Below are 11,356 nucleotides of genomic sequence, written 5' to 3' on the forward strand. Positions count from 1 at the left end.
TGGAGCAAGCAGTTGCCCTTTGTGGAGTTCGCTATAAATAACAGTGTCCACGCCAGTACGGGTGATACATCGTTTTATATTAACGGACCGCGGCATCCTCGGACACCAGTCTCGTTTGTGCGCAGCCCGAGTCTTAATGGGGGAGGGCCTCTCACTATGCTCGATTTTAAAGAGGGGCATAGTTTCGTCAATATGACGAGGACCCATGAGGGTATCATCTTAAAGACAGAAACTTGCCCTAGTGACACTGCCAGTTTAAAAGGAGTCAATAAAATTACGCCTTATGAACGAGCTCTCGGCGATTTCATAGGCGAGTTTGATGCTAAAAGCGTGAGCGAGGCTCAACGCTTTGTTAATGAGCGATTAGCCATCAGACGTAAAGTCCGTGACGCAATGGCAAGCGCACAGGACAAGCAAAAGCATATGCGGACCGAAATGGTCGCAAAAATATTGAACGCTTTCGAGTAGGTGAAAAGGTAATATTAAGTACTGATATTCTACCTAAAAAGTGCAATCTTTTTACTACCTGGAGGTACTACGAAGTTGTTGCCGCGTTTCATTGGGCCCTTTACGGTGGTACAAGAGGTTGGAGACCTAAATGATAGGCTCACCTTTCCCCCGTTTATGAAGACGCACCCCGTAATTCACGTGGCTCGTCTGAAACAGTATGTAGACCCAAATGAGGTCACATATCCCCATCTGGCTAAGGAGACCGATGGTGCCGCCGACTGTGAGTCGAGCGTCGTTCAGGTGAGGGGAGCGGTGAAGGCGAAAAACTATCAGACCGTCTCCTCCCCCAACGAACAGGACTTGGAGAGCGAGGGACATCGCGCGAGTGACACGGATCCCTCAGCATTATCCGTTCAAAGAGGTCCAAGCGAGTCTTCAGGCGATCATGACCCTGACGAGTCTTCGCTCGGACATATAAAAGATCCGAGGTCAGTCGCGAGACTTTACCCTCGAGATCCGCAATACGTCGTTCAGCACCGTTTAACGCCTGTGACCGAACGGACGAAGGTAAGGCAGCCGCGAGTAGGTGGGCGAGATCACCACTCCTATCGGGCGCAGCACTGATACATGCAGGTGGGAATTAACGCTTCTTTGTTGGAAGGTAGCTTGCCCACCGCTCTGTGAGGCAAAGGTATCAGATCCTCGTCCAATGGAAAGGTTACCCGAAGAGTTTTGACTCTTGTGAACCGATCGATACCTACGTATTGATGTGCCCGGCTTGGTTGCTGCCTATGAAAAGGAGCACCAACTGAGGCCTCTTCGCTAGTCTCAAATGGACTAGCAGAAGTAGCGTTGTGAGAAAAAAACAGGGGCTACAGTACCGCCCATGATTTCTTTCACACACAAGCGGGCGAAATTAATTTGCTGCGACCCCTATTTCATCGCATCGGAATGCGGATGAATGCGGGGCAGAAATACCGCCTCGTATTGGTCGGGAGTTTCATTCGAACGCAACACGACCGGGATCGGGAAAATACGCCCAAGCGATTTTTGTTCCCTGAGCCCTCCATGATATAAAGACGCCTTGATAATTATGTGCGTCTAGATAAGCGCGCTCTAGGAGCGACGCTCTTGGCCCGTTTGAACGAGGCCATTTGGATGGAGGGGGCATTAGTGATATGCCACCCGTCACATAGTCACGTTTTAAACGACTGGCTTGTGACACCGACTGGGTACGTTCACGTGTCGTCGACAGAGCTATAGGCTCCGAATCCTCTTTGTCAGAACCATATTGGATTATGGTCTGAGCATAAGGCGTTGTGGTTATTCCCAATGGAGAAGCGGCCTCGCCTTTATGGGCAGCGCTCTCATAACCTGTCGCTGCGCTATCCAGCGCAGACGACGAGACAGCATTCGTAAATGTTGCTGTCTCCATGTTGTGAGCCATGAGAGAAGTTTGGATGGGCAATAATGCGCCATTATCCTTCCTCATGAGCTCGTTGTCCGCATCACTACTATGCGGTGACGGCAACGGTGTCGAATCATTGTAGTCGATAATGTGCGAAGGGTCAGCATCCTCACTGTTAAAGTGGGATGGATCCTTTAGCCCTGTTAATGCGACAGCAGCAGTAGCTGTCGGCATTTCGACTAAGACATTGGACGCGGCCGGCGACTTAACGCGGCGGTGCACTTAGCGCGAAGTTGAGTGGGCGTCTTCGCAGACTACCAACCAACGTGGCCCCTTTTAGGTGGCATCTTTGGCGCCGTGTATGGAAACACAGGTCATCAGAGTGATTGATGGAACTAGCGGCGCGTAAAGCTGCTCGCAGATCCTCGCTCGTCTTTGACGAATTTTGAATGTAAAATTCGGTCTTAAAGGGGGGATGGTGTAACGGGCTAAAGTTGCCCTAATGTTGCACAGTCCCTTACAAGTACAATTGGTGTACTTATGGGGATGGTCAATTACTAAATTAAGCTAATTAGACCCATCACTCGGGTGTGGTTCACATTTGTAACCAACCCTTGTGTATGTGATGCACATAGGTGCATTCACATTAGGAGGGATGAGGCCTAGCGTCATCCGTGATGACGGCTAGTGTCATTCGTTACTCGAGGTATCGAGAAAGATACGCTCGCAATACATATTAAGTGTTATCTACAGAGATGACATTTTGATTGGTAAAAAATGGTATTTATATTAAATGCGATTACATATTAATCAGTCTGAAAACTACTTTCTACTTAGTAAGTGCGCATGAGGAGTCGGATTACCGCTCCCGTGACGACACTTAACTAAAGTACTTAGTGCGTTGGGTGAGGTCGCTAACGCGCCCACCACAACTACGTCACTGCACGCAAGAGAAGCTGGTTAAGCCGCTTCCTCGCTGTGCTAGGGTGTGTGTCTTAGTAGAGCGTGGCCGCATTACGACGTGCCCGCTTACAATATTAACATAATTACTTTTGTGCGTAACGATCTTATATCTACTACTGAACTTATCATATTAATATCTAACTAAGTATGATGCCTCCTTGGGCACCCCACAATCGTATCTTGAAAAGATTGGCGGGGTTGGTTTGGACTTAAATCAACCAATCAATAGAGCTAATGTCTTATTGCATCAATAATATCAAATTTGGTATTATTTGACCTATTTTAGTCAAAATGAATAAAGATACTAATTTTGCACTTCTTTATTATTTTTCCTCTCATAAGAAATAATTTCTATTATACCTCTTATAAGAAATTATACTTATGCAACGGGACACCCCGTAACACCGACCGTCCTGCACAGAATTTCGAACGCTGGGATGCATTTATATTTTTATGCGTTCTGATTGGCCATATGTCGCGGTGGCGTACAAATAGCAAAGGGGGTGTACATTTAGCATTATTGCCTGTTTGCTTAACAGTGCAAATTTTCGCTTGTGGATAGGATACTTTTGTACACGTTACACTGAAAGTGACGCTCTGAAAATTTGGTCAGCTCCCACTAGTCACGGTACAAGCCAATTAGGGCCGACGTTCCTGCGCATCTGGTTTGGCAGAATCAAATAGTTGTATACTTTGTCCTTTCCTTTTCCTGAACCTATGCTTTAACTTAGACGTAAAAACCAGACGGCCTCACCACATATCGATAACCAATCGCCGGCTCGGCGACAATCGCTGAAAGTACTAGCGGGCACTACGGTACACATACTCAAGACAGTGCGGCGTCACTTTAACCGACTCTGCTGCGTACCCGCGCCAGTGGACGAGATATAGCATGACCGCCGGCGACGAAGCGGACCGCAAACAGAAGCTTTCGGGCGTTATGGCTCCTACGTATGAGGAAAAGCTGTACGTGTCGAATTCCTCCAAGCTGCAGCTCAAATGCAAGGACGGCACGACGCTCGACGTGACGTACGAGCAGGCGATGATGTCATCGACGCTTTGGGTATTATTACAGGGTAAGAATGTCTTGGAAATTCTGAGCTGATGGTCATTTACTTGCCTTTTTCTTAAATTCGCCAGAGAAGGATCCCAAAATTGGCTTAAAACAGCACATTATTCCCATGTTTGACGTGCCGACGGAAAGCGTACAATGCGCTCTAGACTATTGCAGGTAGAAAATCTGTTTTTTTAGTAATGTGTGTGCCTGACCACGAGAAGAGCTGACTGTTTATCGCAGTTGCCTCTACAAGCAGCAGGTTGACCGAGTCGATACGGTAATGTTGGACTGGGAAAACGAGTTTATCAGTCTCGACTCCAAGGAGCTGTGCGACCTTGCGAAAGTAGCGTCAAATTTGGATATCCAGCCGCTTGTAGACCTCACGTGTCGGTCCATCACCCAAATCATGTCGGCAACGACAGAAGCTGATGAATTAAGGAAAAAGTTTGGTCTTCAAGAACCGTCAGACGTCGAGAACAGCTGTGAATTGCGAAGCGACATGGCTGGTTTCGACTTTGATATGTTCAACACTTTGGATCATGATCTATCGACCGAGGAGTATGGGCTCGTTGAAATTGATCAACCAAGTGTTGACGAATTAGTTACTTTTATCAATGGTAGTGGCAGCCATCCGAATGCAACGCCAAGTCAATTGCAGCAGCACCAGGCGGTCACATTAAAAAATACTTGCCAGTTACATGGGGAAAATGGCTCAGATTCAGGCAATCTCACGAACGGCAGCAAAGGAGCTAGTAAGAAAAAGCGTAGGAAACACAAAAAGAAAAAAGTGTCACAAAGGACCGACCAAGTCGATACGAAATCATCTATCGTGATCAACAAATGCGTTAAAAGACACGTCGCGAGTGACCATGAGTCAAGTAGTAGCGACGAAAAGGAAGAACTCAACTCCACGTTATCATCGTCGTCGAGGTGCCAATTTGGGAATCCAAACAGACCTTGGACGTTGGAGGAAAAAGTTCAGTTGGCACGGCAAAATCCGAGTGCTGTGTTCGAAGAATCCCAATTTGAAGATGACGATGATGAAGACATGGCCAAGATGATAAAGATGTTTGAGTTGAACCTTGAGTCCGCGTACCAAGATTGCGACAGAAAGGAGAAACCGCGTCTAGAATTCGCTCCGCGGGAGGTCTTTCGGTCCTCTCTGGGGCAGTCGTCACAATTTGAATTTGTGCAGCGTCGTATCTCAGCCACCATGACGTAGTGTAAGATGCTCTTAAGCAACGTTAATTTTAAGCCATCGCTCCCTACGCAGTCGTACTTGCATCAATCACATAATATAGTAAGAAAAAAGGTGTCATTTGATTAAAGTCTACTCGGCCGTGGCATTGATACGCCACTTGTCGATCTTAAGATTCTGCAAGAACTGGATACGGCGGTAAAAGAAGAGAAGCCAGACGATGCCTATTCCCAGGCAAATGCCAGTCTCGACAAAAAAACCGTCACGCACGATCACGCATTCGCCACCTGCGTCAGCGCATGCTCTCCGCGCTTCGGCATCCGAACATGTCACCATGCCAATGTCCAAGTCACGGCCACCAAAGCAGTCACGAGTTGTAAGACGATCTACGACCGCTAGGCTTAGCGAGTTGGGCCATTTCGACCCTAAATTCGTGACCGTGTTAAGAAACGTCATGTATGTGCCGCCAATCGACGGGTCACTGATTCGCGCATAGAATGCCATCTGGGGGACAAACATCATGTTCGCAGCAACCTCATGAAGAGCACCAATGGCCAGAATGACACCATAGAAGACATAGTGAGAATCTTCGTCCTGTGCCATCGCCATGGGGGTCACATACACGAGGCCAGCGTACAAAAGGCCTACAAAGAGGCGCACGGGGTATCCCACGAGAAAGAGGTTAAGAGGTTGCAATGGCTTGATCCACCGACCAATCAAGACTGGAATGACGATTCCAAGAGGAATAAGGATCGGCGTCAACAATGCCAGCTTTTCCTTCTTCATGCCGTACTCCACAAGCTTCAGCGACGCGACACTTTCAGCAGCAGCAAACCCAATCTTACTCGTCAAGAGCATCACAGACAGTGACATCACACTCGGGAGTCGCAAGACCGAGTACATCTGAGAGTACGTCTGAGAAATGGATAATCGCTCACTCGAATCATGTTCCGGCTTTTCGTGCTTGAATAGCCAAACGCCCAGCGTTGTAAAAAACATGACCCAACCCCAAAAGCTCATAAATCCTGGTAGTGACACCATCCCTTCGTTCTTTGGCTCGCTTCGTAAGTATGTGTTGCACGTGGATGGATCGTTCAGCGCTAGGAAACCGACATAGGCGGCAAAGTACCCGATTGTCTGGCCCACCGTATTGCACGTCGAAGCATGACCCACGTTCTTTTCAGAGAGCATAGTAATGGCCCAGCCATCTACTACAATGTCTTGAGTAGCCATGATAAAGTACAGAATGAAGAAGAAGGCCGTGAGGTAGATGACGTGCGGCTCCTGGTCCTCGCCTTCTCCCAACAGGTCGTTCATGAACCAGCTGCCCACTACCATGAATGCCGCGCAGATGAATTGCACGGGTATGAGCCAAGATTTGCGACGGCCAAACCGTTCACTGTAAAGTGAATCCACGATTGGAGCCCACAGCAACTTGAGACTAAAGGGCCAAGACACGAGGCTAAATGTTGCCTGATCACCGTAACCGACTTTTTTTTGCAGAATAAACGGGATGCTACTGGTAAGACCCATGGGGATGCCTTGCAGCGTGTATAGCAGCAAAAGCAGTAGAATCGACGGCCAGTCATTCGCTTCGTTGTTTATCGTTTCTATCGTCTTTGCTAGCATCGGTGATGTCTCTCGATCATTTGATGAAGCGCTATCTAGCGTGGAGGACACCGCTTTTTTCAATGCCGTATTCCGCTGCTGCAACGACGCCATGCCACTGCGGTTTAGTAAAAGTGACGTGTTCAAAGGAAGTAGATGTTGCTTCCACGGTGTGATTGGATTAAAATGGGATTGTGTAAAATTGAATCAAACAAACTTAGAGGGCTAAGATCGTCTTGGGTTATTACGGAGTCACCATTTCACTGGGGCACATATCGGTTGGAGAACCGTTGTTGTGGTACATTTACCTTATGGGTAATATACCCTTTTATTGTAACGGGGTACTATGACTTGTACTGCTTCAGTACAAGTCCACTTCGCACTGCTTCAGTTGCGAGAGGTGTCTCACGTTATTTCACGTACACTAGTACGTGCAGAGGAAGACTTCTCTTTAAGGTAACTAGCTTAAAGGGGGTAAAATGAAAACTGTATTAATATAATTAAGTGTCTCTCTTTCTATCTTGTAAATGCTAACTTAATTATAATCTAATTCTAAACATGTAATTGAATTCTTATCTTTATCTTATCTGTAACTCTCTNGCCACAAGTCTTGCCTCCAGACGCTCGAGGGAGCCGTCAGCATTTTTTTTCGTCCTGTAGACCCACTTCGTGTGCAATGCGTTGCTTCCTGTGTGTCGCTTGATAAGTTCCATACGCCATTTTCTTCAAGAGCTTGTAGTTCCTCTTGCATTGCCTTCTCTTAGGCGTTTCTTTCTGCGATGTGCATCGCTTCCCCATAGTTTTCGGGGTCGCCCTCGTACACATGTGCTTCCAAATTTTTTTTTTGCACACCTTCTTCTTGCACTAGCTCCTCCTGCCCCCTGACTCCTGAGTGCGCTTGGTCGCACCTCCAAGACTTCTAATTTTTTCTGTCAACTAGTACTTTCCGTGCAGACGTCTCATCCTTTGCAGAAATGTTTATCTCATGCATTGCGCTAGGCCCGATAGTGACTGCACTGGGTACGTCTGTCGCGGCTGTCTGATCTTCAAATTCGTGTGCGCGTTGCAGCTGACAGTTTTCTCCACGCTGAGGGTTTCAATATTGCGCAAATGCTGTGACACCGTGACCTTGTTCCTCTTCTGAATGAACACCCTGACCGCCATGTCCCACCTCTGCGACCGATGATGACCCCAAATTGTGCTCATTGCGCTAGCGAGTTCTTTTGGGGTCTTGGCAGATCGATCCAAAAGCAACGATATCACGCAGGTCGGGAGCGTGCTTGGTCAGAACCTCCGTCGGGGATGCGCGCTTTGCGTTTGCACTGATCGGGCTGCGGCTGAGCATGTACGCAGCATACTCAACTGCATCCCCCAAAATTGACACCGGAAGACGACTGGCAAAAATCATGCTGCGCACCATCGTTCAGCACCAACCTGTGCATGCGCTTCGCCTTGCCGTTCGACGCCTGCTTTCTTGACTCGCCTATTGCCGCGCGGCGCCTGTCAGCTTGCAGAACAGGTCATCGTTCGCGTGCTCCCCCGTCCGTGCGAAGCATGAGGATACGGCAACTGATCGGCGTTCGAAGAAAGACAGAAAGTGCTGAGATTTCTTTGTAGTCTCATCCTTTTTAGGCGCCATAAAGACGGGACAGTGTTTTGATTTGTGATCTATAAAGCTCACAAGTTAACGGCTCCCGAGCCAATTCTTCGGCGTCATTGAGCCCTTCAAATCCGAGCAAATCACTCCACCAATTCTATTGATAAGCGAATTCGCACCAGCGTCTTTCCACGACTGAATTTTTTTCGTCCGCTTTCCCTGCGCGCACGAGATACAAGTCGGCCGCTTGGTATCCGTGAGTCTGATACCGGACGCTGGGTCCTTGGCCATCCTTTCGATGCTGCCATAAGCGAGATGTCCGAGTCGCTGATAGGAATGTAGTAGTGAGCCCGTCTGCGTATAAGCATTCGTCCCATCCGTCGACTATTCTCGCATCAGGTACATCATTTGCCGTCCCTGTGTTTTGCGCGCTGACTGCACTTTCCTTGCGTAGAGCAGGTTGAATTACAATGACACATTGAACGCGACTTTACTGTTCCTGCGTCTAGCCAGACCACGCGTCACCCTATTGTAAACGAGGCCAAAACCCTTGCGCTCGAGCTTGCCGTATGATTCGATGATGCGGGCTAGCTCAGCGCAAGGAAAACTTCCGTTGATGTCACAGTTTGCTGCTTGCCTTTCTCTAGCACCGTCAGCACCACGTTGCTGACCCGCGACAGCTCAATTATTTAACCGTCAGTAATGTGACACGCTTCTTCACAATCTTGTGAGTCTACCAGCAGTGTCGGATCGCTCTAGCACCGTCAGCACCACGTTGCTGACCCGCGACAGCTCAATTATTTAACCGTCAGTAATGTGACACGCTTCTTCACAATCTTGTGAGTCTACCAGCAGTGTCGGATCGTTGACGAGGTGGCGACTGGAACTACTAGTGAGGACCCAATCGTTAGTTTCGGTGTCACCGTCACCGCCTATGATGCTTTTCGATGGCGAAGGCGAAGGAAGCAAGGGCAACGTCCCGCCAAGCCGTTCTTGACGGGACGTAAGCCCTTGCTTCCTTTGCCTTTGCCAACGAAAAGCACCATAGTACATCCCGTCAAGAATGACTTGGCGGGACATTGCCCTTGCTTCCTTTGCCTTCGCCAACGAAAAGCACCATGTTCCATCAAGCCTGCCGCGACGACCGCCGTTCGAATCTCCAGTTATTGTAATGCTGCTTCAGCCTTGACGTGTCCGACCTTGCCGCATCCGTTGCAAGTGCGCATCTTGTTGTTTGTCGTAGACTCATACACGTGCGCTAAAACCTTCTTTCGAAGGATCCACCCGATCGAGCTTCCATTCCGATGGCTTGAGCAAAGTGAGCTAGCTTCTCCGCGTGCACAAGATAGTTCAGACGGCGCGTATTGTACTTCGCCATGAGTATTGTCGATAGCTCGGGTGACGCATACATGACGATGTTGTCCAGCACTTGCTGCTCGCGCCAGCTGCGGCGTCACTGACAGCCGGCGGCCACGAACGCTTGATCTATTTCTTCGTCGTGAAGAGTTTCATGGCTTGTGCTACTGTGACCGTTGTCTTGAACGTGTGTAGCATACGTTACATCACGTACTGCAGCGTCGACAGCACAGTCCACCACGAGTCAACTTGCTTATTGAAGTAACGCTCGGCGATCCCAGTGAGGTACTAACGGAGCACGTCGGTCTTGACATTCTCGCTCCGCAGGAGATTGCGCAACTCTTGTGTCATGTCAACTTGATGAAAAAAGGTCTTGCCCCAGTCGAAGAAGCCTGACCCTAACCCGACCTACACCTCGGTCCCGTCAAACTTGCGAATCGCAAGCTTTGCGTTGTGTCGCATCCGGAGATCAGTATTGCGTCGGCGCGGGGACTTGCTGCGGTGGCCCTGGCGGTGGCTGAGGCATCGGCTGTGGCTGATATGGCGGCATCTGAGGAGGCGGCTGTGGCAGAGGCTCGGCGCGTTGCTGCGCAGGGTGTCGCGCCCCCCCCATCCTTAGGTCGTCAAGCACCACCCACACTTCGAACTGGCGGTGATCCATGCCATCGCGGAGGTCCAAAAGCTCCAGGGCTCCATGATGTAGCCTCCCGGCAAAGTCAGCGCCGAGCATGGAGGTGGACAGTCCGCTTTCTTCGGCGCCGCACATCCGCGTCCTCTTCAATCCTTGATTGCGTTGCTTCTATCTTCTTCATCCTTACATCCATCCGGACAGCATTTCGAGAACTTTGGCCAGCGCTTCAGAGTCCGCGCTCCTTGCCTGAGCGGGAGGAATGAAGACTGCAGCAGGCTCCGGCGAGGCCCTTTCGTGACCAGTTGCCGGCGGCGCCTGTGCCGCGTTGTTGTTGTTGTTGGCCTCTCTCGTTGGGTCATAACCTGTGCAGATTTGAATTCCTGGACATTGAAGTAAAAGGATTGTATCATTTGTTTTCCGTTATGCCTTCCATTCATTACCCTTCCTGTCCACTCATCTCCAAATTCCGATATCGTGTTGCACAATGCATGCACGATACTATCAGAAAGTCAGCGGCCGCCGTTCCCATCGTCGTCCCGCGCGCCTCGTGCGTATTCGACTTGTCCTTACGACGACACTTTTCTTTTCAACAGAAATTTTATGTTCTAATCGTTTGCTACTTAAGTCGTACAATAATCCAGCTATATGTTTGCCTCCCATGGCAATTTGTACGCACTTTTACAATGAAGAAGTGTTCAGCATAGTATCTTGCTTCAAAATATTTAGTATATATAGGATTCACTTCAAAGCCTCACTGTAGCATGTTTGATATTGGCCAGCTCCCCCCCGCCCCATCTTAGATAAAAATCGTTCTTTGCGAAAGCGTGCAAATAGACATGAATTCTTCAAAGGACAAATTTGTGTGAAACGCCTCAAGCCCAAAATACAGTCTCGTTTTTTGTTGTTGGTTGCAATTTAACATGCTGGCACTTAATCGGTCGTAACATAATATCTATTCCACGGAATTTTTGTGGCACTCAGTAAAGAAAAATCCATTATGGGTGTAATATCAGTCCATGGCGACTTGGACTGGAATTCGCAGATGCAGAGCGCTGGTGGCAAGCTGGTAGTTGTAGACTTTTCGGCCG

At 48.9% G+C, this 11,356-nt stretch overlaps 2 protein-coding genes across 2 annotated transcripts; one reads left to right on the top strand and one right to left on the bottom strand.

Moving 5' to 3' along the window:
- The first annotated feature begins 3,401 nt into the window (after nt 1–3,401).
- Nucleotides 3,402–5,191, top strand: CCR75_000460 (uncharacterized protein). Its single transcript, XM_067958567.1, has 3 exons — nt 3,402–3,897; nt 3,962–4,052; nt 4,119–5,191. Exons 1-3 carry the CDS (start codon nt 3,714–3,716, stop codon nt 5,098–5,100), a joined length of 1,257 nt encoding a protein of 418 aa, XP_067818388.1. The 5' UTR covers nt 3,402–3,713; the 3' UTR covers nt 5,101–5,191.
- A 17-nt stretch (nt 5,192–5,208) lies between these two features.
- On the bottom strand, nt 5,209–6,798 carry CCR75_000461 (uncharacterized protein; the record flags this gene model as incomplete). Its single annotated transcript, XM_067958568.1, has 1 exon — nt 5,209–6,798. The coding sequence occupies one exon, from the start codon at nt 6,796–6,798 to the stop codon at nt 5,209–5,211; it is 1,590 nt and encodes a 529-aa protein (XP_067818387.1).
- Nucleotides 6,799–11,356: the final 4,558 nt, after the last annotated feature.

The sequence above is a fragment of the Bremia lactucae genome, linkage group LG6, assembly GCF_004359215.1.
Source record: "Bremia lactucae strain SF5 linkage group LG6, whole genome shotgun sequence".
Taxonomy (NCBI): Eukaryota; Oomycota; class Peronosporomycetes; order Peronosporales; family Peronosporaceae; genus Bremia; species Bremia lactucae.